The following is a 27,779-nucleotide window of genomic DNA, read 5'->3' as shown; positions in this document are numbered from 1 at the left end:
TGGGTGGGTGCTGGCTGACACCCTCACAGCCTCGGCCTCCCTGCCTCGGGGAGATCAGACCCGGCTCACACTGCACAGAGCTGGAGCAGAGGCACGGCCTGGCCACAGGTCTGCCCTTGCAGGGGCCACACGTGCCTGTGAGGGGAGCTCCCCACACCTTGGGGGACCTGGGGGCCAGGAACCAGAGGCTGTGCTGTCTGGAGGGATGTGATGCTGATCCTCTTCTGGCTGAGCTTGAGTGAGTCACACTCCCCCTTCCCTGCCTCAATTTCCCCATCTGCAAGGTCTCTGCTGCCCTTGTTCCGCTAAGTGCAGCTTTGGTGAGGGTGCCAGATCTGGGACCTGAATTGTGATCAGGATGCCCAGGGGGTCAGGGCAGTCTGGCCCTGGCATGGGCTGGCACTGTCTGGGGTGTTGGGAGGATCCTGGAGGGCACACAGAGGTTTAGGGGGGACCTATGGTGAGCTTAGAGGAATTGCTGGGGTTCTGAGTGAGTCTGTGGAGCTCTGCAGGAGCTCTGCTTGGGTCTGTTAAAGGAGCAGGGGGCGTGCAGGGGGTGGTGGGGCCCCTAAGACAGTCTGGGCTGGGTTCTGGGTGTCATGATGCCCTGAGGCAGTTCCTGAGGGGGCTGTGAGGGGGAAGCAGAGCCACTCCTGCCCACACCCACAGGGAGTCTCCAACCTCTCCAGTCGTGATTTATGAAGCTAATTGTTTTTTCTGCCCCATTAACTGGAGGAAGAGGGGAGGAAGGGAAGAGGGAAAGGCCCTGGCTGTGCCCACGCTCTCCTCACTGGTGTGGCTGTGAGGGGGGATGCCAGTGGCACATCCACAGAGCTCCCTTGGTGTCAGCCACCCTCAGATGTGGGGTGACCAGGACCTGGTGCAAGCCTCATATCCTGCAGTGACCACAACAGAGCAGGAGGAAAGGGCAAGGACAGACCACGAGGGGCTCACTTCAGTCTAGGGTGGGCTTCAGGCAGGTGTTGGGGATTTGGCAGCACCAGCCTGGTGAGGTCTCAGTGCTGGGAGCCCTGGCTGGTGCTGGTGGGTCTGTGTGGAGCATGGGTGGGTGGCAGTGCTGGTGTGAGATGGGTGAAGCAGGGAGACTTTGAACCCTCTGGCTCCACCAGAAAGTGCTGCTGAGAAATGGACTGGGGTCTCCTCTGCAAGGGGATCTGTGCCCATGCTGGTGCCAGTGCTGCTGGGGGGGGCTGCTGTGGCCAGTGACAATTCTCCACCTTTATTGCACCAGAGTCTTGGTGCTGTCATTGTTGTAGATGCCTTTTCTGGTAGCTGTCATGCCAAGCTGTGCCAGGCTGGCTCCCCCTTCCACCCTGGACACCCTGAGTCCCCATTTGGGCCCAGCAAAAGCCAGAGCCCCAAGGCAGCTGGCCAGGAGAAGAGGAGGGAGGGGACGGTGTCTGAGGATGGTGTCTGGTGCTGTGCCAGGCTGGAGGGGATGTGGGGATGTGATCCTGGGTGGGCTGTGCCACCGCACCCCTTGGCACACACCAACGTGGGCCCTTCGCCGTGGCAGGGCTGGCTGCTGCTGGGGTGACTGCACAGTGCCAATGGCCGAGAGCCGCCGAGGGCACGGTGGGTGCGGGCAGGGTGTGATCAGCGGCTTGGGGATGGTTGGGCACCGGCGTCCTGTGTGCCTGGCACTCCGTGCCGCGGCAGCTCGCCTGGCTGGGGCAGCACCGTGCAGCCGGGCGATGGAGGCAGCCAAGAGGCGTTGCCGAGGAAGGCGTGAGGGAAGGAATTAGCGATTTCCCAGCCCGGAGGGACCGGCTCTGCTCTGCCAAGGCTGCAGTTAACTCTCTCTGCCCACCGCTGCCGGGCTGCCCAAGGTGTCCCCAGCACCACCACCCCGGCGAAGAGCCAGGGCAGCTCCGGCTCTGGTGCGAGAGGGGGAGAAACCAGGACAGAACAGGGCTGTCGGGTGGCTGAAGCAGAGAGAGGTGCCAGGGCTGTGGGACCTGGGGGTCCCGCACCCCGCTGGGCTGGGCAGGGGCCGAGCTCCTCGTGGGACCTGCAGTGAGAGGTGCTGCCTTCGGGGAGGGGTCTCGGGGAGGTTTGGGGGATGCTGGGGTCTGGCTGAGGGATGGCTCGGGTGGCACTGGCGTCTCAGTGCTCCGGGGGCACTGGTGCTGCCTGTGGCGACATGAGGGCGGGCTTGTGGGCTCTGGAGGGCTCTGGGTTGGGCCAGGAGGGAGGCTGGGCGGAGGCTGGGCGGAGGCTGGGCTGAGGCTGGGCGGCACCGGGGCCAGGGGTGCGGAGTTCTGGGCGGGGGGACATCGGACCGGGGGACATGGCCGCGGGGCTAAGGCGGTAGTGGGGGAAGGTCGGGAGCCGGGACCCCGCAGCGCGGTCGCATCCGGGCTGGGGTCGGGGGCGCGCCGTAGCGGGGCTGCTGCCGCTTTAAGGCGAGGGCAGCGCGGGGCGGTCCCGCCGCCGCCCCTCCCGCCCGGCCCGGCGGGGCCGCGGGCAGCACCATGCTGCGGGCAGGGAGGCCGCGCCGCGCCCCGCGCCTGGCCAGCAGGTACCGGGCGGGGACGGGCACGGCCGTGGCACCGGCGTGACGCCGGTACCGGCACCGGGCGGGGCGGGCGCGCTGCGGACGGGCGGCCGGAGCCCGGCCCCGCAGACAAAGCCCTGCGCCCCGGGACCGCTCCATGGGCGCTGCTTTGTCTCGGCCGCGCTGCGGGGGGGAAGGGGAAAGGATGGGGAAAGGAAGGGACGGGGGGACCCGGGCAGCGCGGCGCCACCCGGCCCCGCAGCATTGGGGCGGCTCCAGCCCCCCGCCCCGGCCCCCGCCTCGCACCTGCAGCGCGGCCGGGCCCCCGCGGCGCTACCGGCGCTCCGCAACCCCCGGCCGGCGGAACTGACCCCGCCGGGGCGGACTGCAGCGCTGCGTGCCTGGGCGGGGGGCTCCGGGTGCGGCCGGGTCGTGAGCGGAGCCGAGCATCCCCCGCAGCGCGGCCGCGGGCCATCCCCAGCCTCCCCGGGCTGTAGCCTCCTCCTCAGTCGGGGTCGGGCTGTGCATCACCGGGGCCGTGTCGGAACCTTTGTGGCCGGTGCCGGGTTGCCACATCCCGGCCGGTGCGGGGGGCGCGGCAGGATGGTTTTGCTGCCGCAGCCCCTGCCGCGCTGTCACTGCTGCCCTTGAGCGTCCCCTGCCCTGCGAGCTGAGGCGTGCGGGGGTCCCGGCGCAGCGCTGGCGGCAGGGTGGGCTTGGTGCCGGATGGAGGGAGGTGGGGAGGTGCTCGGGGTAAGATGGAGGGTCTGGAGCACAAAGCAGGGGCTGAGTCTTGACCCCAGCGTGGCACTGTGGCATGGCTGTCCCCATTTGAGGTCTTCAGGGGCACTCGGGTGGCCCTGGCTGGCAGGGACCATCATGCCAGGGCTGAGCTAGGCTCTAAGAGTTTGTAAGTGGCAAGGAGCTGTTGGTGCTGTGGTGTATCCCAGGTTGAGGCTTTCCTTGCTGTGCTACATACATGCCAGCTTTGGGGACCCCTTAGCCCCATAGGAGAGTCAGAGACGCCCTACAGTGAGCAGCTGGCTCCAAGGCCTCATCCCATGGCTTGAGCATTGGGCTGTCACCTGGCACCTCTCATATTGTCCTTCCTTGTCATGGGTTTGCTAAGGAGAGAATGAGGTCACCTCATGTCCCAGTTAAGCCTCTGCCCCTGTTCAGTCTCTGCCCCTGTGCCCGTATCACCAGGGCTTTCCAGGGCATCGGGAGAGGCTTCCCACAGGAGACTGGCAGAGCACTGAGGGTTTGCCCTGACAGACCATGACAGCCAGGCTGAAGAGACCCCAGCACCACATTTGGTCCCAAGCCACGTGCCCACAGGACCAAAGCTCTGCCTTGCTGCCAGCACTGCCCACTGCAATGGTGATGCCAGCCTGGTAGAGGAGCTCTGGAGGGGGGGATTTCTGTCCCAGTGAGAAGTCATCCCCAGTGATGGGAGGTGCTTGGAGCTGGGCGCTCCAGCAGCACATCCTGGGCACATAGCTGGAATGAAATCTCTTCCTGGGCAGCAGTGCCCACAGGGCTCTGTCCCAGAAGCTGCTGTAGGGATGCAGGGGGCTGTGCCCACCCCAGCCGTGGCCAGTCCTGGTGTCTAGGAGAAGCAGAGTACATGGGGCTGGCTGGAGGGTGCTGGGGCTACCTGTGCTGCTCTGTCATGGAGGGGATGGTGGTGGCTGTTGCTTTGCTTGTGTCCTGGCACCCTGGTTGGTGGAGATGCCCTGCAGATGTCCTCTGTTGTGCCAGGCCACACTATTCCACCCATCCAGGGTCACAGTGTCACCTGGATAACACCAAGCAGCTTCACTTGCTGGGTTCCTCCTCTGTGGCCCCAGTGTCAGGAAATGAGCACCTCTGACAGCGACCAGGGCTGGCTGCAGCCCCCAGCTGTTCTGCCTTCTCTTGTGCTGCTGCTTGTCACCCCCAGCCTCTCACAGCCCCCTTGGAGGCTGCAGGGCCTCGCTGACCTACTCAGCTGCTGACCTGAATGGGGCTGTGCTCATCCTGCTGGAAAGTGCTCCGTGCACGTCTGTGCCGGATGGCTGCGGGCACAGCCCTGCGCTGCGGCGCCGGCCGGGCCCGTAGGGCGAGCAGGCAGCTGCTGGCCTGCCATGGTGCTGGGTGATGGCGCTGGAGATGGGTCTGTGCAAGGTCCACTGAGCCCCTGGCACGGAGCAGCTGCCCTGGCACAGCAGCGGTGCCTGTACCTGCTGCCTGTGCCTGCTGTGGATGCTGGATGGGGGGAGCAGGGTGTGGCACAGGGAGCAGGTGGTGGGTGAGTGCCACCCCAGGAAGGGTGCAGGGGGCCTGGTTTGTTTGCTCCAGCTAGTCCCTGCCCTTCCCAGCAGCCCTGCTGACCCTCTTGATGGCACAAGGCACAGGGTGGTGCTGCCAGGCCTGCTGACCGCCCTGTGCTGCGCAGGTACTTTCCAATCCCCACAGAAACACACAGGGGCCCTAGGAGGGAGGTTTGCTGGGACTCCTGTGCCAGCAGGGCACCAATCCTGTGCCAGGGCTGGCAAGTGCCAGCTCCTGCAGCAAGCACTGTTGGGAGCTGAGATTTGTGCCCCAGAGCAGGGAAGTCCTGCAGGTGGCAGGACCCAGTGGGCAGCCCCTGGGCTGGGCAGGGGGTGTGACGCTGTCCCTGTCCTTGCAGCTGGGATGAGAGCAGCTCCATCAGCAGTGGCCTCAGTGATGCCTCTGACAACCTCAGCTCAGAGGAGTTCAATGCCAGCTCCTCGCTCAACTCCCTGCCCTCCACCCCCACCGCCTCACGCCGCAACTCAGCCATAGCGGTAGGTGCCCCCGGGCCCCGACTGGCACCGCTCCTGGCTTGGTGCTGCCACTTCTGTGGGAAAGGGGGAGGTGGATGGTGCCGGTGTGGGGAGACTGGGGCGTGGCACAGGGTGCCTGGTGCCTCTTTCTCCCTGCTGCCTGGTGCTGCCTGGGCAGAGGTTTGGGGTAGGTGCCAGGGGCAGCCCTGACTCCGCTCTGCCCACAGCTGCGCACGGACTCGGAGAAGCGCTCGCTGGTGGAGAGTGGCCTCAGCTGGTACTGTGAGGGCGAGGAGAAAGCGCCCAAGAAGCTGGACTACGACAGCAGCAGCCTCAAGATGGAGCACAGCTCCTCCAAGTGGCGGCGGGAGCCCTCGGATGGTGGTGAAGAGGGTACCAAGGGTGGTGAGCTGAAGAAGCCTGTCAGCCTGGGCACCCCGGGCTCCCTCAAGAAGGGCAAGACCCCTCCGGTGGCTGTGACCTCCCCCATCACCCATACAGCTCAGAGCACCCTCAAAGTGGCAGGTGAGACCCAGTGCAGGCAGGGTCCATCTCCTCTGGTAAGGAGAGGTTTGGGTGGCATCTTCATGGTCCTTCCCTGAGCACATTGGCCACAGGGTGCCCTGTGGCTGTGCTGGTGACTGGAGAGGGTGGCAGGGCTGTTTGTCCCTACAGGTGGGTGGTGAGTCTGGACTCACACTAAGTCCTGCTTGCTCAAGGCTGTGCCAGCCTCGTGGCCTCATGGATGTGAGGCCAACTGGAGGCCAACTGGGTGCAGCAGGGTCCTGGCTGTGGCCCTGGCCTGACTCCTGGGATGGTGGCATGTCCCTTTGCTCTCCAGCACGTCCCTGTAAGGACAAGGGAAGAGCTATAGATGTCTGTCTAGAGTTCCATAAGGCCTTTGACATGGCTCCCCCCAACACCCTTCTTCCCAAACCAGTATCTCTCCAGTTTAAGGGGTGGGCTGTTTGGTGGATGAGGAATTAGTTGGATGTCTGCATGCGGAGGGCAGCGATCAACAGCTCGATGTCTAGATGGAGATCAGTGATGAGTGATGTCCCTCAGGAGTCTGCACTGGGTCCAGTGCTGTTCAATGTCTTCATTAGAGGCAGGGACAGTGGGGTCAAGGCACCCTCGGTCAGTTTGCAGGTGACACCAAGCTGAGTGGTGCAGGAGACACTCTTTGAGGAATGGGCAAGCTCAGGACCTGGGCCTGTGTGAAGTTCAACAGGGCCAAGTGCAGTGTCCTGCACCTTGATCAGGTCAGCCCCCAGCATCAATCCAGGCTGGGGATGAAGGGCTGGGGAGCAGCCCTGTGGAGAAGGCCTTGGGGGTGCTGGGGGTGCAGAGCTGGTGAGGAGCTGGCACTGAGCACTGCCAGCCCAGCCCCAGCCTGGCCTGGGCTGAGCCCCAGCAGTGTGGGAGCAGGGGCAGGGAGGGGATTCTGCCCTCTGCTCTGCTCTGCTGAGACCTCCCTGCAGTGCTGGGGCAGCTCTGGAGCCCTCAGCACAGACAGGGACCTGGTGGGTCAGGGCCAGAGGAGGCCACAGCAGTGCTGGCAGGGCTGGAAGCCCTCTGCTGGGAGCCCAGGCTGAGAGGGTTGGGGTTGTGCAGCCTGGAGAGGAGAAGGCTCCAGGGAGACCTTCTGGTGGCCTTGCAGTGCTGAAAGGGCTGATCAGAAGGCTGGGGACAGATATTTGAGCAGGGCTTGCTGTGCCAGGACAAGGGGAGATGGTTTGAAGGAAAGAAGATATTTGACACTGAGGGTGCTGAGACCCTGGTCCTGGTTGTCCAGAGGCACCATAGACATCCCATGATGGGGCTGATGGTTTGAACCAAAAGAGGGAGATTTAGATTAGGTGGAAGGAAGATATTTTTGACACTGAGAGTGGCAAGACCCCGGTGCAGGTTGCCCGGGGAGCTGGGAGGTGCCTCATCCCTGCAGGCCAGGTCAGATGGGGCTCTGAGCAAGCTGGTCTAAAGATGCTGGATGACCTTGCAAGGTCCCTTCTCACCCAAACCATTCTGTGGGTCTATGATCCCGTGTCGCTGTCCTGTCTCTGCTAGTTCCCATGCGAGGTCCCCAGAGCCTCCCAGGACACTGAACCTGTCCTTCCCTGCCCACCAGGCAAGCCTGAGACCAAAGCCACGGACAAGAGCAAGCTGTCTGTGAAGGGCACAGGCCTGCAGCGCTCCTCCTCCGACGCCGGCCGGGACCGCGCTGCCGACGCCAAGAAGCCTCCCTCGGGCCTCACGCGGCCCTCGGCCTCCGGCTCCTTCGGCTACAAGAAGCCAGCTCCCGCCACCGGCACGGCCACGGTCATGCAGGCCGGGGGCTCGGCCACGCTCGGCAAGGCGCAGAAGAGCTCCGGCATCCCTGTCAAGCCGGTGAGCGGCAGGAAAACCAGCCTGGACGTCTCCAACGCCCCCGAGCCTGGCTTCCTGGCGCCGGGGGCTCGCTCCAACATCCAGTACCGCAGCCTGCCCCGGCCGGCCAAGTCCAGCTCCATGAGCGTGACCGGGGGCCGCGGCACCGCCCGGCCGGTCAGCAGCAGCATCGACCCCAGCCTGCTGAGTGCCAAGCAGGGCAGCATCTCGGTCTCGCGCCTCAAGGAGCCCAGCAAGATCGGCGCGGGCCGCGGCGCGCCGGCCCCGGTGAACCAGACCGACCGCGAGAAGGAGAAGGCCAAGGCCAAGGCGGTGGCGCTGGACTCGGAGTGTGGGACCGTGAAGAGCGTCGGCTCCCCCGAGAGCACCCCCAAAGCCCAGGCCAACCTCCCGCCGGCAGCCAAGGTGGCCGAGCTGCCCCCCACGCCTCTCAGGTACAATCCTCTCGCTCCCAAGGGCAGCAGGGGCCTGGCGTGGCTGTGCCTGGTGCTCAGCCGTGCTCAGCACCCAAGTCTCACCTCCTTCCTTGCCCATTTTCCCCTTTCCAGAGCGGCTGCCAAGACCTATGTGAAACCTCCCTCCTTGGCCAACTTGGACAAGGTCAACTCCAACAGCCTGGACTTGCCCTCCTCCAGTGAGCTGCACACCCCCCACACTGCCAAGCTCCAGGAGCTGCACCCGACAGGCGGGCACCTTGCACCCTGCTTCAGCCCCAGTCCTGCCCCCATCCTCAACATCAACTCGGCCAGCTTCTCCCAGGGCCTGGAGCTCATGGGTGGCTTCAGTGTCCCCAAGGAGGGCAGGATGTATCCCAAGCTCTCAGGCCTACACCGCAGTATGGAGTCCCTGCAGATGCCCATGAGCCTGCCCAGTGCCTTTTCAGGGGGCAGCACCACCACCCCCACCCCTGCTGCTGCACCCCCAGCCAGCACAGAGGAGGAAGAGGAAGAGGCAGGGGAGCTGGGCTGGAGTGGGAGCCCCAGGCTCTCACATCTGGACAGGTATGGCTGGGGGGAGGGCGTGGGGCTGCCAGGGCACCCCCGCAGGCTTGGATCCTTCCCTGCTGTCCTGCCATGACCTTTGCCTGCTTCAGAGACTCTTCCTGCTACGTTTCTGGGGGGAATGCTTCCTACCCCTGCAGCTCAACCCCCCTGGCACCTTCCCTTGTCTGTGCAGGGATGTCACTGATTGTTCCTTCCCTTCCAGTGCCAACCGCGACAGGAACACGTTGCCCAAGAAAGGGTTGAGGTAAAAGCCCAAATCACTTTGGCGCTGGGGAGGGACATGGGGACGTGGAGCTCTCTGCAAGGTGGTGCCCTCCGTGCCAGGGAGGCTGCGCTGCAGTGCAGCGGGCAGGAGCCAGGATGGTGCAGGTGCACTCACCATGCCTGTCTCTGCTCTGCTCCCCAGGTACCAGCTCCACTCCCAGGAGGAGGCCAAGGAGCGGCGCCATTCCCATGCCATTGGCAGTGGGCTCCCCGAGTCGGACGACCAGACGGAGCTGCCCTCGCCCCCTGCCCTCCCCATGGCGCTGGTTGGGAAGGGTCCACTCACCAGCATCGGTCAGTGCCCTCCACTGCCAGCCCCCATCTGCTTCAGCAAGTCCTGTGCCCGCTCCCTGTCCCCCTGTGCTCCCTGTGTGACTTGTGGCTGCTGCCCTGGGTGCTGCTTTTCTCCTCCACACCCCTAGCAGCCATAACCCAGCATCTGATGCCTTGGCCCCACCAAGGTGCTGGGTTGTGCCCAGGGCTCAGGGATGTTCACCACCTCTGCTTCAGGGCATCTCATCCACCCTCAGGGCTCTGCTCACAGCCCTCTGCTCAAGGGTACTCAGCAGGGCAAGGGATGAGCCCTGCCCTGCTCTTGCCAGGACCTGTGTGCTCCTGGTGGGCTTGGGGAATCCAGGCAGATGGGGTAGGGAGGGGGAAAAGCAGGTCATGAGGTGCTGCCTTCCTGCACCCAAAGGTGACAGCCTCTGGCATGCTGGTGCCCACCTTGCCTCGTGGTGATGGATTTTTTTTGTCTCAGCCCTGTGGCTGCCTTGGTGCTGCTGTCCAGATCCTCCCGGTCTAAATCTGCATTCCAGCTTTCCCCCAGCCCCTCCCTGCTTTGGGACTGTGATCCCTGCATCCTTTCTGCATCCCAGCTCTTGTGGATCACCCCCAGCCCAGCTTCCCCATCCCGATCCCGGATTCCCAGCGTGGCTCTGACCCTGCCTCTCGCTGCCTTCTCCTTGCAGTGAGCCCCACTGCCAGCACAGCCCCGCGGATCACCCGCTCCAACAGCATCCCCACCCACGACTCCACCTTCGAGCTGTACAGCACATCCCAGATGGGCAGCACCCTCTCCCTGGCCGACAAGTCCAAGGGCATGATCCGCTCGGGCTCCTTCCGGGACCCTGTGGACGATGGTGAGAGTGCTGTGGCCCTGCCCAGCTGGAGAGGGCTCCTGGGGGGCAGCAGGGCTGCCCGCGTGCCCTTCCTCCTGGCGCTGTTGGCTGGGTTGGTGCATCCTGTCCTCAGCATCAGAGCAGGGGACAGCAGTGCCCAGGGGCCTGGTGGACTCCTCTGTGCTGCCCTGGGCCACAGCCCATCCTGTGTGGGTGCCTGGTGTCCCTGGGTTGGCACCGGGGAGGCAGGGAGCCGGCAGGGAGGGTGGCAGAGCCCCCAGGCTCAACCAGAGAGGAGGCTGCAGCTGGAGGGTGCCCCCTGCGCCCCACTGCATGCCACATGCCCGAGGAGGTCACCAGCCACGTGCTGAGAAATGGGCAGTGCTGAGCAGCTGCCACCCCACCCTCTGCCTTCCCTGCCCCTAACCCCTTCCCCTCCCCCAGAGCCCTCCTCTGCTGGGACCTCCGCTCCCTGCTGCGGCCTGCAGCTGCAGCCGCTGGGGTGCCGCTGGCCGGGGGCTCCCTGACGCAGGCTTCGGTTCTGTTGCAGTTCACGGATCGGTGCTGTCCCTGGCCTCCAGCGCCTCCTCCACCTACTCCTCCGTAAGAGCCTCTCCGTGCTGCGCTTCCTGCATGGCTGGGGGGGCCGGGTGGGACTGGGGGGGGTTCTGTGCATGCCTCTGCCTCACGCTGAGCCTTGTCCATGCCTCGCTGCTCTCCTGACTGCCTGCCTCTGTCTGTCTGTCTCTCTCTGCTCTCGTGCTGCCAGGCTGAGGAGAAGATGCAGTCTGAGGTGAGCCTGCGCCCTCTGCTCGTCGCCCAGCCCTGCCACGGCACTGGGGGTGAGCTGCTGGCCCCTCACCAACTCTGCTCTCTCCCCACAGCAAATCCGCAAGCTGCGCCGCGAGCTGGAGTCCTCGCAGGAGAAGGTGGCGACCCTGACCTCCCAGCTCTCTGCCAACGTGAGTCCTGCAGGGCCCTGGCCAGGGCAGGACAGGCTGCTCTGGCCCTGCAGTGCAGGCCTGCTGCTGGCCTGCACCCACCAGGGCCTGCATTGCCCCTCTCCAGCCTCTGTGGGGGTGCTCGCCAGCAGTGGGGGTGCTCCCCCAGCTGTGGGGGTGCTCACCAGCAGTGGGGATGCTCCCCCCAGCTGTGGGGGTGCTCACCAGCAGTGGGGATGCTCCCCCCAGCTGTGGGGGTGCTCACCAGCAGTGGGGATGCTCCCCCAGCTGTGGGGGTGCTCACCAGCAGTGGGTTCTCCCCCAGCTGTGGGGGTGCTCACCAGCAGTGGGTTCTCCCCCAGCTGTGGGGGTGCTCACCAGCAGTGGGGATGCTCCCCCAGCTGTGGGGGTGCTCGCCAGCAGTGGGGATGCTCCCCCAGCTGTGGGGGTGCTCACCAGCAGTGGGGGTGCTCCCCCCAGCTGTGGGGGTGCTCACCAGCAGTGGGGATGCTCCCCCCAGCTGTGGGGGTGCTCACCAGCAGTGGGGATGCTCCCCCAGCTGTGGGGGTGCTCACCAGCAGTGGGGATGCTCCCCCCAGCTGTGGGGGTGCTCACCAGCAGTGGGGATGCTCCCCCCAGCTGTGGGGGTGCTCACCAGCAGTGGGGATGCTCCCCCAGCTGTGGGGGTGCTCACCAGCAGTGGGGATGCTCCCCCAGCTGTGGGGATACTCCCTCAGCAGTGGGGATGCTCCCCCCAGCTGTGGGGGTGCTCACCAGCAGTGGGGATGCTCCCCCAGCTGTGGGGGTGCTCACCAGCAGTGGGTTCTCCCCCAGCTGTGGGGATGCTCCCCCAGCTGTGGGGATGCTCCCCCAGCAGTGGGGATGCTCCCCCAGCAGTGGGGGTGCTCCCCCAGCTGTGGGGGTGCTCACCAGCAGTGGGTTCTCCCCCAGCTGTGGGGGTGCTCACCAGCAGTGGGGATGCTCCCCCAGCTGTGGGGGTGCTCACCAGCAGTGGGTTCTCCCCCAGCTGTGGGGGTGCTCACCAGCAGTGGGGATGCTCCCCCAGCTGTGGGGGTGCTCACCAGCAGTGGGTTCTCCCCCAGCTGTGGGGGTGCTCACCCCTTTCTCCCCCTTCTCCCAGGCCAACCTGGTAGCAGCTTTTGAGCAGAGCCTGGTCAGCATGACGTCGCGCCTGCGGCACCTGGCCGAGACTGCCGAGGAGAAGGTGAGCGCTGAGCGGGCACTGGGGGCGCCTGTGGTGCAGGACAGTGCTCATGGGGCTGGTGAGTGCTGGACTCTGGCGAATCTGCTGTGGCACTGCCCACCCCAAGGGTGCTCTCAGGGTGGGTCCTTTGCCCTGGGGATGTGCTCCATGGCTCCTGACTGCTCCCCCAGGACACAGAGCTGCTGGATCTGCGAGAGACCATTGACTTCCTGAAGAAGAAGAACTCTGAGGCCCAAGCTGTGATCCAGGGTGCCCTGAATGGCACTGAAGTCACCCCCAAAGGTAAGGCATGGCACTGCAGCCCCCAGCCCAGGGATGCAGCCATTTCTGAGCTATGTGCCCAAACCCAACTGGGCTGCTTCTGTCTGGGGCTGGCACAGGGCCCCAAGGCACATCTTGCCATGTGAGGTGTTCACATGTGGGGCAGGGTCCCCTGTGCAGCAGCTTGTCCCCACCTGACACCCCTGAGGTGCTGGGCAGCCAGAGCTGACGTTGCAGGAGGTCTCAGTGCTGGTGTAGGGGCAATGGGATGGTTGTCCTCCCTGGGACACCTTCCCTCCAGGCCCTTTGCTGGCAGCCCACTTTGGCTGCTGGGCTTGGCTTTGTTCCCATCAGTGCTCTTCTGAGGCCCGAAGCCCCAGTGAGATGGGAGTGCAAAGTGCTGGCAGGGAGGTGACCTAGGACAGGAGCAAATGAAGCACACTTAGAAGTGCTGGGCATTTCTGTGTCTAGAGAAGGGCCATGAGGAGGAGCAGAGGGCTGGAGCTGCTCTCCTGTGAGGACAGACAGAGAGTTGGGGTTGTGCAGGCTGGAGAGGAGAAGGCTCTGAGGAGACCTAATTGTGGCCTTCCAGTATCTAAAGGATGCTACAAGAAAGCTGGGGAGGGACTTTATAGGGTGTCAGGGAGTGATAGGACTGGGGGGTGAAGGATCCAAGTTAGATGAGGGGAGAGTTAGATTAGACATCAGGAAGAAGTTGTTGCCCATGAGGGTGGTGAGAGCCTGGCACAGGTTGCCCAGGGAGGTGGTGGAAGCTTCATCCTTGGAGGTGTTTAAGGCCAGGCAGGATGTGGCTGTGAGCAACCTGCTGTGGTGTGAGGTGTCCCTGCCCATGGCAGGGGGGCTGGAACTAGATGATGCTTGGAGTCCCTTCCAACCCTGACAGCTGTGTGATCTCCCTGGGGTGTGAGACCCCTGTCCCACATGGCAGTGTCTGCCTGGCATCACCCCCACGTCGTCTTACGAGGAGGCTCCAAGAGCCAGAAGGTGTTTGGGTGGGAGAAGGGGAGGGGTGCATGGAGAAGAGAGTGGGGTGGCAGTGGTGCTGGTGCAGGCTGCTGCCACCTCCTTTCCTGACCTGTCCTGCTTGTGGCCCAGAGCTGCGCATCAAGCGGCAGAACTCCTCGGACAGCATCTCCAGCCTGAACAGCGTCACCAGCCACTCCAGCATCGGCAGCAGCAAGGACGCCGACGCCAAGAAGAAGAAGAAGAAGAGCTGGGTGGGTTGGGCAGGCTGCTGGCAGGAGGAGCAGGGCTTGGGGAGCTGCTGCTGGCAGCGTCTGCCTGGGGTCGGCCTCCTGAGGCAGCGCTCTTGGTCTCCCTTGGCATCATGGTGCCGGTGCCCTCTGTGCCCTGGGGGCAGCACTGGTGTGCAGAGTGTAGCCACTGTGGATGTGTCTTGACACGTTGGCCAGGACCTCTCGAGCCCTCCTGGGGGTTGTCCAGCCCTGGCCTTGCACGTCTTCTCCTTTGTTTTTTCCCACCTGTCTCCCTTCTGCCCATGCTGCCTCTGGCAGTGCCAGGGGTTGGACACCTTGGCCAGGTGGCCTCTTCCCTGCACCAAGCAGCTGTGAGCTGGACGTGTGATTAAGTCTTGCTTTGTTTTGTTTCTCTCCCCCTATGCTGACCTCAACCCTTTTTTTCCAGGTGTATGAGGTAAGTCCCACATTGTGCCCCCCACCATGCTGTGCCCTGCCAGGGCCCTTGCTCCATTCTGCAGGACATGACACTTCCCATCCCATCCATCCCACCAGCACCAACCCCCAGCATGGACCATCCCAGGGCCCAGCTGGGCTGTGCACACCTTGGCTGCTTCCTTTGATGAGGCTAAACTATGCACCCACATGGAGGGACTGAACTCAGGTGGCCCTGAGGTGGTGGAAGGGGCTTGGATAAGGACCTGACCCATGGATGGGGCAATCCTCTTCTTGAAGGCACTCTGCTGACTCCCTGTAACTGCATCTTTTGGGGCAGGGACCTCCCTGCAGCCCTACCTGTGGCACAGGGGTGTGGTGCTGCCCATCTCAGCATTACCAGGCCTGGCTTCACGTGGCCCCAAGTGACTGTCCCTGTCAGGACCCACATGGGTCCCAGTGCTCTTCTGCTCTCACACCGTCAGCAGAGCCTCACACCCACCGACATTTTTATGCTGAAGTGCAACACTTTTGCTTCTGGGGACACACCAGGCCAGCCTGCCTGGTGCCTGGGCAAGTTGGGCAGTATCCTGCCTATACTCCACCCCCTCTTCCTCCCACCTCCCCTTGGAGCAGGTCCTGGCCCACAAAGGGACACAGTGAGCCCAGGGTGCCTGTCCAGCTGCTCTCTGCAGGCTGGTGGGGTATCAGTGGGACCCAGGCCTCTGTGCAGTGTCCATCCACCCTCACTGGCCTTGGCTCACCCACCTGCTGCTGTGTGTGTGCTGTCTGCATGCTGCATGCCCGGCCGGGACCCTCTGAGCTGCCAGGAGGACCCCGCAGGACAGGGCTGGGGCTGAAATTGGCCCCAGGCAGCAGGACCCCAGCTCAGTGGCTGGGAGGGGAGATGGCCCCTAAGCACCACTTGCTGGGATGGCTGTGGTGGATGTGGGAATGGGGTTGGCCCTTCCTGCTGGACCAGGCTGCTGGTGCAGTGCCTCAACACCCTGAGCAAGGGGAAGCCTGACCAGGACACGGGTGCCAGTCTGGGGTGCTGTTTGGTGCCATCCAGGCTGGGGCTGCAGTGTTGCACAAAGGGCTGGGCACCCCCATCCATAGCTGTGCCAGCAGAGTGGGGTCAGCCCAGTGCCTGCCCCGGGCAGCGTGGGGCACAGTGCTGCCTTGGCGATGGATGTGGGTCCGGGGCAGATGGGGGCTGTGGGGCAGGGCCAGGCCAGGTCTCTGCTTGCAAGGCTGCACTGCCAGGCTGTCCCTAAGCAGGATTTGTCTCCTGTAGCTGCGCAGCTCCTTCAACAAGGCCTTCAGCATCAAGAAGGGACCCAAATCGGCCTCGTCCTACTCGGACATCGAGGAGATCGCCACGCCGGACTCGTCAGCCCCCTCCTCCCCCAAGCTGCAGCATGGCTCCACGGAGACCGCCTCGCCCTCCATCAAATCCTCCACCTCCTCCTCCGTGGGCATTGACACAGCTGAGTACGTGGTGCCAGGGCAGGTGGCACGGGGTGGGGAGGCCTGGGGGTGCAGGTTCCCGCGCTGGACCCGTGCAAGGCTCCGTCTCTCCCTTGGCCCAGGCTCTTCCAGGCCCACACTGAGGGCGAGCCGGAGAAGAAGGAGGTGTCGGAGCTGCGGTCAGAGCTGTGGGAGAAGGAGATGAAGCTGACAGACATCCGCCTGGAGGCTCTCAACTCGGCTCACCAGCTGGAGCAGCTGCGGGAGACCATGCACAACATGCAGGTGAGGGCAGCTGCGAGCAGCCCTGCTGGCTGAGAGGGCCTGGACGGCCGCAGTTCCTGTGGGCACCCAGCTCCTCACCCTGTGCTGTGCCTGCCTCTCCCCCAGCTGGAGGTGGATCTCTTGAAGGCTGAGAATGATCGGCTGAAGGTGGCTCCAGGGCCCTCGGCGGTGCCAGGCTCTGTGCCTGGCCACATCACGAGCACCTCAGCCTCCTCCTCCCCCCGGCGCTCCCTGGGACTCAGCCTTGGCCATGCCTTCAGCCCCAGCCTGGGGGATGCAGGTAGGGGTGGTGGAGCTGCCGGTGATGGGGAAGGGCTGGGACAGATGTGTGGTGGGAATGTGCTGCTGCTCACCTGGAGGCAGCCCTGCCTGGGGATCAGTTGTGCCACCGGTGCCACAGTCGGCCACGGCAGGGTTTGGCTCAGGCTGGGCACGGTCAGGCCTGGTGGCTTGGCTCTCCCTGCAGCACAGCCTCACTGCTCCATCCCTAGATGTGTCCCCCATGGATGCTGTCAGCTCTGGCACCCAGAAGGATGAGCTGACGCTGCGGATCGTGGTGCGCATGCCCCCGCAGCACATCATCAAGGGGGTAAGTGTGGGCTGGATGGGCAGCCTGACCTGTCCCAGTGCCACTGCCCTGGACAAGGGACAGAGTGCTGCTCCCAGGCCGGATGTGGTGCTCCAGGGCTGGATGCAGTGCTCCAGCTCTACACACCTCTGCCTTGGCTCCTAGGACCTCAAGCAGCAGGAGTTTTTCCTGGGCTGGACCAAGGTGAGCGGGAAAGTGGACTGGAAGATGCTGGATGAGGCTGTCTGCCAGGTCTTCAAGGTAGGATCACCAGGACCTCTCTCCTGAGACCCATCCTGTTGCACTGCTCCACCATGCCTGATGCTCCTTGCCAGGGTCTCCAGGTGCTGCTGAGCTCCCTGCCAGCCCTGTCCTTGTCCCTGCAGGATTACATCACCAAGATGGATCCTGCTTCCACGCTGGGGCTCAGCACCGAGTCCGTCTATGGCTACAGCATCAGCCACATCAAGCGAGTGCTGGACACGGAGCCCCCGGAGCTGCCCCTGTGCCGCCGGGGCCTGACCAGCATCGTGGTGACCCTCAAAGGTCAGTGCTGCTCGAGAGGCTCTGTCCCTGCCTGTGGTGGGTTGAAAAGACCCCCAGCATAGAACTGCCAGCTGGGAAGCAAATGGAGCTGGGTTTACAAGCACAACTGCAGAGCAGGAATAGGGAATGCAATGAATGGGTACAAAGTCTGCAATGTTTTTTGTGAACCCCTCTGGGCAAAACCAGGAGGTTACCAACAGCTTCCTCCTCTTCCCTGCCCCCTTCCTGCCTGTACATGGGGCAAGAGAAAAGTGAAGACAAAAGCAGATAGCAGCCTGTTAGGACTTAGCCACAACGAGAATGCAGCCAAGGTCAGCAGCAGCCAGGCAAAAGCCAGCAGCTGGTGTCAGCTGGAGCAAAGAAGCTGAAAAGAGCAAGAGTTGGTTTATACAGCTAACTTTATCACAGTACATTAGAGGTTAGAAGGAGCCTCAAGAGTTTGAGTCCAACCCCCCTGCCAAAGCAGGATCACCCAGGGGAGTCTGCACAGGGATGCATCCAGATGGGTTTGGAAAGTCTGCAGAGAAGGAGACTCCACAACCTCTCTGGGCAGCCTGCTCCGGGGCTCTGTCACCCTCACTGCGAAGAAGTTTCTCCTCATGTTGGGGTGAAATCTTCTGTGCTCAAGCTTGAACATAAAAGATTTGATGTTGGTCATCAGACCAACTGAATTATTTAGACCTTATCATTATTTTCCCTTTTGCATCCAATGGTAATTTATTTACATTCTACCACTTTCCTGCTCAGTCTGTGGAAAACTGTCCTAGGCACAGCCTAAAACTGCCACACTGCCCCATACTGCCTCTGCCTTGTGGTGTCAGGGTGCAATCAAATGTGTGTTTTACTATTTAATATCTGGGGCAGTGATATCTTCAAACACCACCCTGACTTATTCACAGAGTGCATTCACAGGTTCTGTCGCTCAGTTGTGGCTGTTAGATTCCACATGTAAAGACAGCTGAATGCTGGGGGAGGAGAAGCTCCACAGGAGCCAGCAGTGAGCACTTGCAGCCCAGAGAGCCAAGCAGAGCCTGGGCTGCAGCAAGAGAAGCAGAGCCAGCAGGGCCAGGGAGGGGATTCTGCCCCTCTGCTCTGCTGAGACCACAGCTGCAGCTCTGGGTCCAGTTCTGGAGCCTCTGTGCCAGGAAGGCTCTGGAGGGGCTGGAAGGTGTCCAGAGCAGGGCCAGGAGGAGGAGCAGAGGGCTGGAGCTGCTCTGCTCTGGAGACAGCCTGAGAGAGTTGGGATTGTGCAAGCTGGAGAGGAGAAGGCTCCCAGGAGACCTCATTGTGGCCTTCCAGGATCTGCAGGGGGCTGCAGGAAAGCTGGGGAGGGACTTTGGAGGGGGTCAGGGAGGGACAGGATGGGGGGGGTGGAAAAAAATATAAATGGGGAGATTCAGCTTGGCTGTGAGGAAGAAGTTGTTGGCCAGGAGGGTGGTGAGAGCCTGGCACAGGCTGCCCAGGGAGGTGGTGGAAGCCTCCTGCCTGGAGGTGTTTGCAGCCAGGCTGGAGGTGGCTGTGAGCAACCTGCTGTGGTGTGAGGTGTCCCTGCAGAGGGACCTCGACCGACTGCACAGATGGGCAGAGGCCAACAGGATGGCATTCAACAAGTCCAAGTGCTGGGTGCTGCACTTTGGCCACAGCAACCCCATGCAGAGCTACAGGCTGGGGTCAGAGTGGCTGAGAGCTCAAAAACAGAGAGGGACCTGGGCGTGCTGATTGACACCCACCTAAACATGAGCCAGCAGTGTGCCCAGGTGGCCAAGAGGGCCAATGGCATCCTGGCCCATATTAGGAATAGTGTGGCCAGCAGGAGCAGGGAGGTCATTGTGCCCCTGTGCTCAGCATTGGTTAGGCCACACCTTGAGTCCTGTGTCCAGTTCTGGGCCCCTCAGTTTAAGAAGGACATTGAGAGACTTGAAGGTGTCCAGAGAAGGGCAACAAGGCTGGGGAGAGGCCTTGAGCACAGCCCTGGGAGGAGAGGCTGAGGGAGCTGGGGTTGTTTAGCCTGGAGAAGAGAAGGATCAGAGGTGACCTCATTGCCCTCTACAACTACCTGAAAGGTGATTGTAGACAGGAGGGGGTTGGTCTCTTCTCCCAGGCAACCAGCACCAGAACAAGAGGACACAGTCTCAAGCTGTGCCAGGGGAGGTTTAGACTCGAGGTGAGGAGAAAGTTCTTCACTGAGTGAGTCGTTCGTCATTGGAATGTGCTGCCCAGGGAGGTGGTGGAGTCACTGTCCCTGGAGGTGTTCAAGGGGAGATTGGATGTGGCACTTGGTGCCATGGTCTAGTTGTGAGGTCTGTCGAGACAGGTTGGACTTGATGATCCTTGGGGTCTCTGCCAACCTTAGTGATACTGTGAGACTGTGGTTTTCCCACAAATGGGAGACTAGGCAGGGACTCACAGCTTGCTCCTCTGTCCGGTGTCTTCCCAGGTGCTGTGCCTGCAATTCAAGCAGCCCTTGGCCCAGAGAGGGCTAGGGAGAACCTCTCTCCTCTTGTGCCCAGTTCACAGTCTGGAGCTTGTGCTTGGCTCAGAGCGGGCGAGGGAGGCCTCTCCTCTGTGCTCTGTCGCTGGGCTGTAGTCTTTCTGTGGCTGTTCTGGGATTCAGTTCTCTTGGATCTTTCCCCTTTCTGCCTTGGTCCAGGTGCAAGGCCTGGGTGTAGCTGGCCTGCTAGTGCCGGCCCTTCAGCTGCTACTGCAGTTGCCGTCTGGGTGAGCACAAGGCAAGTCACCTGAGTTCTCAGCTGGTTTAAATCCTGTCCCAAGACAATCAATGCCCTTTGGTAACACAGAACTCTCATCACTGGACCTATAGGAAGGGGCATATCCAAACATGGCCAGGGGCACACACAGCTCACAGCTGTGTCACAAAGTTCACTACAGCTGCTACACCTTTGCCTGGAGCCCAGGGAGTGTCCAGCTCAGCACAGTCACAGGTGGTTAGGCTCGGACACAGGTGGTCAGGCTCGGGCATGCTCTGGGGTTTGCCCCTTCAGGACACGCGGGGTGTGAGCAGCACTCTGAGCCCTCTCCTGCCTGCAGGCTTGAAGGAGAAGTGTGTGGACAGCCTGGTGTTCGAGACCCTCATCCCCAAGCCCATGATGCAGCACTACATCAGCCTGCTGCTGAAGCACCGCCGCCTCATCCTCTCGGGCCCCAGCGGCACCGGCAAGACCTACCTGACCAACCGGCTGGCGGAGTACCTGGTGGAGCGCTCGGGCAGGGACGTCACCGAGGGCATCGTCAGCACCTTCAACATGCACCAACAGTCCTGCAAGGTGCCCGAGCGTCCCCTGGTGGCCCTTGGCACGGGTGCTGCGGGTCCCTGTCCCCCGCGGCTGACCCCTGGCCGGTGTCTTGCAGGACCTGCAGCTGTACCTCTCCAACCTGGCCAACCAGATCGACCGGGAGACCGGCACGGCGGACGTGCCCCTGGTGATCCTCCTGGATGACCTCAGCGAGGCAGGCTCCATCAGCGAGCTGGTCAATGGTGCTCTCACCTGCAAGTACCACAAATGGTGAGAGCCCCCTGCACCCCTCCTCTGGTGCAGCCCTCCCCTCCCCCGGCACCTGCATGCTCCCTGCTGCTCTGGGCAGCATCCCTGGGCTGCTGGAGGTGAGGCTGCACCTGTGTGCTGTGCTCAGAGCAGCTCTGCCACAGGCTGGGGGCACGCAGGGTGCTGCTTCTCATGGCTCCTTTCTCTCCCTGTCACGCAGCCCCTACATCATTGGAACCACCAACCAGCCTGTGAAGATGACCCCAAACCATGGCCTCCATCTCAGCTTCAGGTGAGAACTGCACATCCCTGGGAGCTTCCCCATGAGGCTGGGGTGGGGTGGGCGTGTCAAGGGCCATCGCTCCTGTCTTGGGGCTGTCCAGGAGACACCTCCTGTGATCAGGCAGCCTGATGAGAACTGAGCCCCAGGCCCATCACTGCCAGCCCAGGGGGACCCCATGTCCCAGCCTTGGGCCCATACAGAGTGGGGTTGCTTAGGAGGTCCCCAGAGGGTACTGGGGAGCAGAGCAGCTGGTGTGAAGACCCAGCTCTGAAGCCCTGAGTCTCCCCCAGGATGCTGACCTTCTCCAACAACGTGGAGCCAGCCAACGGCTTCCTGGTGCGCTACCTGCGGCGGAAGCTGCTGGAGTCGGACACAGACATCAATGCCAACAAGGAGGAGCTGCTGCGTGTGCTGGACTGGGTGCCCAAGCTCTGGTACCACTTGCACACCTTCCTGGAGAAACACAGCACCTCTGACTTCCTCATTGGTACGCCCGTGCCACACTCCTCCCTCCTCTATCTCATGCTGCTGGCAGCCCCCAGGGGCTGGGGCAGACCCCTTCCAGAGGAGCTCGGGGAGCAGAGGTGCTGCCCTGCATCCCCCAGTTCCACACAGCCTAAAGCCAGTGGGTGATGCACAGGAGTGTTGCTCTTCCCTGGGTGGCGTTTGTCCTGTGCCCGGTGGGAGCTGTCGCTGTGGTGTCAGCTGAGGCTGCCCATCTGAGTGCCACCCTCCCTCCTTGGGCACAGAGGAGCTGTGTTCCCAAGCAGGTGTCCCTTTGCCTCACCACACTGTTAGGGGCAGGTTGAACTTGGCAGCCCCATTGCTTGCCTGGCAGCTTGCTCTCTGCCCACGTGTGTTGGGCAGATGCTGCCTGGGCTCTGCTCCCAGAAGGTGGTGGAAATCAGGGCACTGCCCAGGTGCTGTGGTGCCCTGGGGTCGGTGGCTGCAGCAGGGGAGCCCAGTTCCCATTTTGACTCTTTGCCCTCCCCCTGCCAGGTCCCTGCTTCTTCCTGTCCTGTCCCATTGGCATCGAGGATTTCCGGACCTGGTTCATCGACCTGTGGAACAACTCCATCATCCCTTACCTGCAGGAGGGGGCAAAGGATGGCCTCAAGGTACCCTGAGCTGCCTGGCATGTGGGGACACAAGGCAGCGGTGCCTGGGGCCATGCCGGTGCAGCAGCCTGCTGGAGTCAGGAGCGGGGAGGTGCTGGGATGTGGGGCACAGGTGGCATCTCTGGCAGTCCCTGCGCCGTGGCTGCAGGGGGCACAGCCCCGTCCTGAGGGGCTCGGGCTGCCGCTGGCTCTGGCGCGCTGAAGGGGCAGCTGCCGCTCGCTCCCTGCCTGCAGGTCCATGGGCAGAAGGCAGCCTGGGAGGACCCTGTGGAGTGGGTGCGGGACACCCTGCCCTGGCCGTCAGCGCAGCAGGACCAGTCCAAGCTGTACCACCTGCCCCCGCCCACCATCGGCCCCCACAGCGCCGTGTCCCCCCCTGAGGAGCGCTCCGCCAAGGACACCACGCCCAGCTCCCTGGACGCAGACCCTCTGGTACGGCCCCGGGCTGGGGGTGCCCGAGGGGCAGCAGCAGGGGGGAGCTTTGCTTCCCCGGTGGTTTCTCAGTGTAAAAAGCCTGGTGTGGGAGTGTGGAAACGCTTTGTGCTCCTGGGAGGAGCAGATCCAGGCGGATCTGGAGGAGGTCTGGCCAGGCTGGAGAGCTGGGCAGAGGGGAACCTCATGAAGCTCTGTAAAGACAAGGGCAGAGTCCTGCAGCACCAGGCACCAGTGCAGGCTAGGGGTTGTCCTGCTGGAGAGCAGCTCCAAGGAGAAAGACCTTGGAGTCCTGGTGGACAGCAAGTGCTGCATGGGACAGCAACGTGCCCTTGTGGCCCAGAGAGCCAACAGCATCTGGGGTTCATTGAGAAGAGTGTGGCCAGCAGGCAAGGGAGGTTCTCCTCCCCCTCTGCTCTGCCCTGGTGAGACCACAGCTGGAATGCTGTGTCCAGGTCTGGGCTCCCCAGTTGAAGAGAGACAGAGACCTGCTGGAGAGAGTCCAAGAGAGGCCATGAGGATGACTGGGGGACTGGAACATCTCTGCTGTGATGAAAGGCTGAGAGCCCTGGGGCTGTTGAGTCTGGAGAAGAGAAGGCTGAGAGGAGATCTGATCAGTGACTGTATCTGAGGGGTGGGGGTCAGGATGGAGGTGCCAGGCTCCTTGTGGTGGTGCCCAGCAATAGGACAAGGAACAGCAGGTACAAGCTGGAGCCCAGGAGGTTCCACCTCAGCATGAGGAGAAGCTTCTTTGGTGTGAGGCTGCTGGAGGCCTGGAGCAGGCTGCCCAGAGAGGTTGTGGAGTCTCCTTGTGTGGAGACTTCCAAGCCCCACCTGGATGTGTTCCTGTGTGAGCTGCCCTGGGTGCCCCTGCTCTGGCAGGGGCTTGGACTGGATGATCTCTGGAGGTCCTTTCCAACCCCTCCCATTCTGTGGTGTGCCAGCAGTGTGGCACTACAGAGCATTGTGTCTGCAGCCAGAGTGGGGCTTGCACGTGTGAGATGCCATCTCACCCTCCTGCCTGGTGAGGCTGCTGGCAGGCAGCAGGCTGCTGTGGGTGACACCAGCTGATGATCCAGGGCCGTCCTGCTGTGCTGCATTGCCATCCCAGCCCTCCTGTGGAGCACCTCTTGCAAGGGGAGGCTGAGAACCCTGGGGCCCTTTAGCCTTGGAAAGGGAAGACTGAGGGCATCTTCTCAATGCACAGAAATAGCTAAAGGGTGGAGGTCATGAGGGTGAGGCTGGGCTCCTCTCAGTGGTGCCCAGGGCCAAAGTGGAACACAGGAGGTTTCTTTGGTGTGAGGGTGCTGGAGCCCTGGAGAAGGTTCCTCACAGAGGTTGTGAGATTCCTTTCTCTGGAGACTTCAAAGCCCCACCTGGATGTGTTCCTGTGCAGCCTGATCCAGGCACATCTGGCACAGGGGGCTGGGTCTGGGGGCCTGGACTGGATGACCTCCAGAGTCCCTTCCAACCCACACCATTCTGTGATCCTGTGCCCAAGGCCAGATCCTGGTGATGGGGGAGATTGTGCAGCATCCCTGGGCTTTGCTTTGCCCTCTGGGGAGCTGTTTGCAGTGGGTGGTTTATACAGGAGGACCTGGTGGCCTTGGCTGCCCCAGGGCCTCCACAGCCCTCTTGTCCCCCTGGGGCTGGGTGCCACTCCTCTCCCTGCAGATGGCCATGCTGCTGAAGCTGCAGGAAGCTGCCAACTACATCGAGTCTCCAGACCGTGAGACCATGGTGGATCCTGACCTGCAGTCGACTCTGTGAGGCCCGGACATGCCAGCCCAGGTGGAGGGGAGCAGCTGCCAGCCACGCTCCCACCAGGCTGCTGCCCTTCTCCTTCAGTACCCCGGAGCAGGGTTGGCGAGCGGAGAGGACCTGGGCTCTGGCGCGTCCCGGCGGAGCGTGGGGAAGCTTGGTTCACACGTGGGAGAGAGCAAGGTGCCATCTCCCCTCCCCACCCTGGGGGTAGGAGAATCCTGGTTTCTCTTCTTGGTTTTTTCTGTCTCTACTGCAAACTCTTGGGTGTTGGGGCCAGGGTGACCGACGTGGCTGAGCCCCAGCTCCCGGGCACCGCAGGAAGGCCTCTGCGTGGGGCAGGGACCCCGCAGGAGCCACCTGGGCCAAAGCTGGGGAGCAGGAGGAGCATGTGGCCACAGGATGAGAACGAGGGCGTGAGGGTCTCCAGCTCCCTTCCCCCAGCCAGGCACAGCAGAGGGAGCAGTGCCACGGGAAGTGCCCACCCTGCGGCAGCCGAGGCCACAGGGCGCTGGCCGCGCTCTGCGTACGTTCCCAGTTCCGCCTGCAGGGCAGCCACGGCGGCCAGGACAGCCAAATAAACCCTGCTCTGCTTCTTTTAGTTTGTTTGCCCCCTCCCCTCTTCCTTTGGCCGAGTCCAGACTTCACTGGGGTCCCTTTTTTGTTTCGGTTCTCTGCCCTCCTGGCTTGGAGCCCGTGGCCTGGTGCCTGGTGCCTGCCCCTTCCCTGTTAGCAGCTTCCTTTCCCTTTTGCAGCTGTTGGTTCCACCACTCAAACCACCTCTGTTACGAAACTGGTGCTCACTGGACAACCTCCAGTCCCTGAACCTACCTGCTGAGGCTTCACTGCCTGGCTGAGATGGGACCTGGCAGCTGGTGGCAGTGGGATGCTCCTTGGAGCAGCCCCTTGCCTGGTGGCTCCCCGCTCCCCAAAAGCACAAGGCAGAGTCTAGCCCTGGGGCTGGGATCTCTCACCGGGTCAGGGTGCCACAGGGCATCTGCTTTCCAACACAGCTGGCCCTGGGCAGGGGGAGGGTGCTGCTGCCCTAACCTTGGGCAGCCACATGCCTGCCCCATCCCTTTAGTGCTGGAGGGCACAAACTGCCCCATGTCCCCTGGGTGCTGCCAGGCCTAAGGGTGCAGGTTCCTGAGCCAGGGTTTGGGGTTGTCCCCATACCGCTGACTCCCCAAGGCTCTGTGCCCTGCAGCCTGACAGGGTCTCACTGTGGCCTGTGTTGGTGCTTTGGGGACACCTAGGGCTGCCATCTCTCCTCTTGTCCCTACCATGCAACTGTCACAGGTGAGGCTCCTGGCGTGGAGGGGATCAACCCTGGTGCTGCCACGGTGCCTTAATCCCTGGCCATGCAGGAAGGGGCACGTGGGGCTTGGGCCAGGCCTGGCACAGCTTGTGCTGGCTGCAGTGTCCTAGGACTGTCCCCAAAGCCAACTTGGCTGGGCTGGGACAAGGGTGGCACTGGCCTGAGCATGGCCAAGCTGGGGCTGCTGCCTTCAGCACCCTTTGCTTGCCTGTCCCTGAGCATGGCTGCCCCTAGGGTGCTCACCAGGCCAGCACCTCCCTCCCTGAGCCCAGCTGGGCTCAGCACCCCCCCTGCTTGTCTCTGCTGCCACCCAGCTCAGCTCCCATGCTCAGCTGGGGCCCCGAGGAGCCTTTTGGGGATAGGTGACCCCAGGGCTGGGTCTGCCTGAGCCCTGCCAGGCTGGGGACCAGGCAGCCTCAGCCTCTCCTCTTAGGGCACAGCTGCTGTGGCCTTCAGGGACATCTCACAACCCTCCAAACCAGGCATCTCCTCCGAGGCTTGGCCCTGCCGCCAGTGCCCCGGGGGGCAGCTGCCAGCTCTGCCGTGGTGCTCTCTGCCCGGGCTCCTGGCCCTGCCTTGCTGCCCGGCGTGGTGCTCACTTCCTCTGTCCCACAGCCTCCTGCCGCGTCCCCGCTGCCACCCCGGGGCCGGCCAGCCTGGTCCCTGTGCCCAGGGCCGTGCCCACCCAGCTGGCTCGGGCACCAGGGCCTTCCCTTCGCCTTCGCTTGTGCCGCCGCCGGCCGAGGACTCGCTGTAAATAGCTCTGTAGTGGAAAGCCCTGCGTGAGGTGGTGGGGCCTGGCCCCGAGCCCCTCTCCTCTCTTCTTTGGTACTCTGTGGTAGCTGTGCTGTGCTCTCTTCTGTTCTGATTGTGCCAGGCACCGGCTCGGCAGCCGCTCGAGGCCGGCGCTGGGACCCGGCTCTCCCCTCCAGCCCCTCCTGCCCTCCCCACGGCTCTGGCGCCCCAACCGTGCACCTTTGGGGGCTGCCCTGCGCCCAGGCGATGCTGTGCTCAGGTGCCCTGTGAGGGGAGAGGGCTCACAGCCTGCTGGCAGCCTTGGCTGTGCCTCTCGTGCTTTCTGACACCCCCAGGGAGCCACCACGCTGCTGACCAAACCTTCCCCATCACCGACTCCCGTGGGGCTAAGCTGCTAGGCCTCCCCCGCCCTGTGTCCTGCAGGTCTGCCCCAGCCTTGCCCTGCCCCATGCCCTCAGCTGGTGCTGGGGGCCTGTGGCACACTGCAGTGTAGGCCAGGAGGAATGCTGCTGGGAATGGGAAGGGCCAGGGTGATGCCAGCAGGCGTGCCCTGGGATGGGGCAGGGGGTGCTTTTGCTGGCCTGACCTGACTAGAGGAGGTGGACCCTGATGGGTTCCTCCTGGCTTACACCCAGCACCCTCTGTGCCCAGGCATGTTCTGAGGGGCCCTGGGGTCTGAATGTCACCCAGGGCTGCCAGTGGCTGTGGGCTGAGCCCCTCTGCCCACAGGGGTCTGGTCCAAGGATTGCACTAACTCATCCCCCTGCTACCTCCACAGGTGCCCAGCACCCCTGAAGGTGCCTGCTGTCCCCAGGGTAGCCGTCATCCCCAAGGGTGCCTCTCCCCCACAGGAGCCAGTCACTGCCAAGGGTGCCTGTCACCCCATAGGACCAGTCACCTCCAAAGGTGCCTGCCACCCCCAGGGGTGCCCAACACCCCCAAGGGTGTGTGCGATCCCCCAAAGGAGTCTGTTGTTCCCCCAAGGGTGCCTGGCACCTCCAAAGGTGCTGGCTGCCCCAAAAGGTGCCCGTCACCCTCTGAGGGTGCTCCTCACCCTCCAAGGGTGCCTGTCACCTCCAAAGGTGCCTGCTGCCCCCAAGGGTGCCGATCACGCCCTAAGGGTGCCCTTGCTAGGCGCCCACAGCCCCTGGGAGGGGGCTCTCCTGAGGGGCTGGAGCTGGGAGACGCCAGCGCCTCGCCCTCCCGCCCCCTCGAGCTGCTGCTGCCCGGTGGCCTGAACCTGACAATTTTAGCTTTTTTCTATGGAGGAAAAGAAAACCAGAAACCACCCAAGCGACCACCAACCTTTTTTTAACTAAATAAAGGGCGAAAATGGACAACTTCCTGTTTTAGATGATGTGTGTAAGTGGCTGGGGGAGGGGGGGGGGGGGGGGGGGGCTGTGTTTCTTACCTGCATGGCGATTCCTGCGAGGGGGTTTTTATAGAGCACTTTTTAACTTTGAGGATTTTTTTGGTCCAGATTTCTACTGCTCTCTCCTGTCTGTCTTTGCTTTGTTGTGGTGGTGTTGGTGTTTGGGTTCCTTTTTGTTTTTTTGGTGCTGTTAGGTTTTATTCT

The 27,779-nt window shown here is 63.0% G+C and overlaps 1 protein-coding gene across 4 annotated transcripts in view; it reads left to right on the top strand.

The window, feature by feature from the left end:
• NAV1 (neuron navigator 1) overlaps positions 1-26,443 on the top strand; it is a 94,817-nt gene extending 68,374 nt beyond the window's left edge. For 2 of the 4 annotated variants that reach the window (XM_054176275.1, XM_054176272.1), the window contains 26 exons: positions 5,190-5,328; positions 5,535-5,832; positions 7,436-8,129; positions 8,244-8,696; positions 8,902-8,943; positions 9,106-9,257; positions 9,935-10,105; positions 10,635-10,687; positions 10,854-10,877; positions 10,969-11,046; positions 12,167-12,250; positions 12,421-12,532; positions 13,628-13,749; positions 15,461-15,657; positions 15,756-15,918; positions 16,024-16,198; positions 16,410-16,507; positions 16,652-16,747; positions 16,873-17,032; positions 20,081-20,316; positions 20,402-20,556; positions 20,756-20,827; positions 21,109-21,305; positions 21,818-21,936; positions 22,171-22,368; positions 24,043-26,443. In XM_054176275.1, coding sequence (XP_054032250.1) covers positions 5,190-5,328; positions 5,535-5,832; positions 7,436-8,129; positions 8,244-8,696; positions 8,902-8,943; positions 9,106-9,257; positions 9,935-10,105; positions 10,635-10,687; positions 10,854-10,877; positions 10,969-11,046; positions 12,167-12,250; positions 12,421-12,532; positions 13,628-13,749; positions 15,461-15,657; positions 15,756-15,918; positions 16,024-16,198; positions 16,410-16,507; positions 16,652-16,747; positions 16,873-17,032; positions 20,081-20,316; positions 20,402-20,556; positions 20,756-20,827; positions 21,109-21,305; positions 21,818-21,936; positions 22,171-22,368; positions 24,043-24,138 — 4,384 coding nt within the window. In that variant the 3' untranslated portion in view covers positions 24,139-26,443. The remainder of the gene's footprint in view (positions 1-5,189; positions 5,329-5,534; positions 5,833-7,435; positions 8,130-8,243; positions 8,697-8,901; positions 8,944-9,105; positions 9,258-9,934; positions 10,106-10,634; positions 10,688-10,853; positions 10,878-10,968; positions 11,047-12,166; positions 12,251-12,420; positions 12,533-13,627; positions 13,750-15,460; positions 15,658-15,755; positions 15,919-16,023; positions 16,199-16,409; positions 16,508-16,651; positions 16,748-16,872; positions 17,033-20,080; positions 20,317-20,401; positions 20,557-20,755; positions 20,828-21,108; positions 21,306-21,817; positions 21,937-22,170; positions 22,369-24,042) is intronic. The other 2 variants (XM_054176274.1, XM_054176273.1) reach the window with 2 other exon arrangements.
• The last annotated feature ends 1,336 nt before the right edge of the window (positions 26,444-27,779 follow it).

This window comes from Dryobates pubescens, chromosome 35 (genome assembly GCF_014839835.1).
Source record: "Dryobates pubescens isolate bDryPub1 chromosome 35, bDryPub1.pri, whole genome shotgun sequence".
In the NCBI taxonomy this organism is placed as follows: Eukaryota; Metazoa; Chordata; class Aves; order Piciformes; family Picidae; genus Dryobates; species Dryobates pubescens.
Note: the sequence above shows the minus strand (reverse complement) of the source record. Positions and strands in the feature narration are given on the sequence as shown.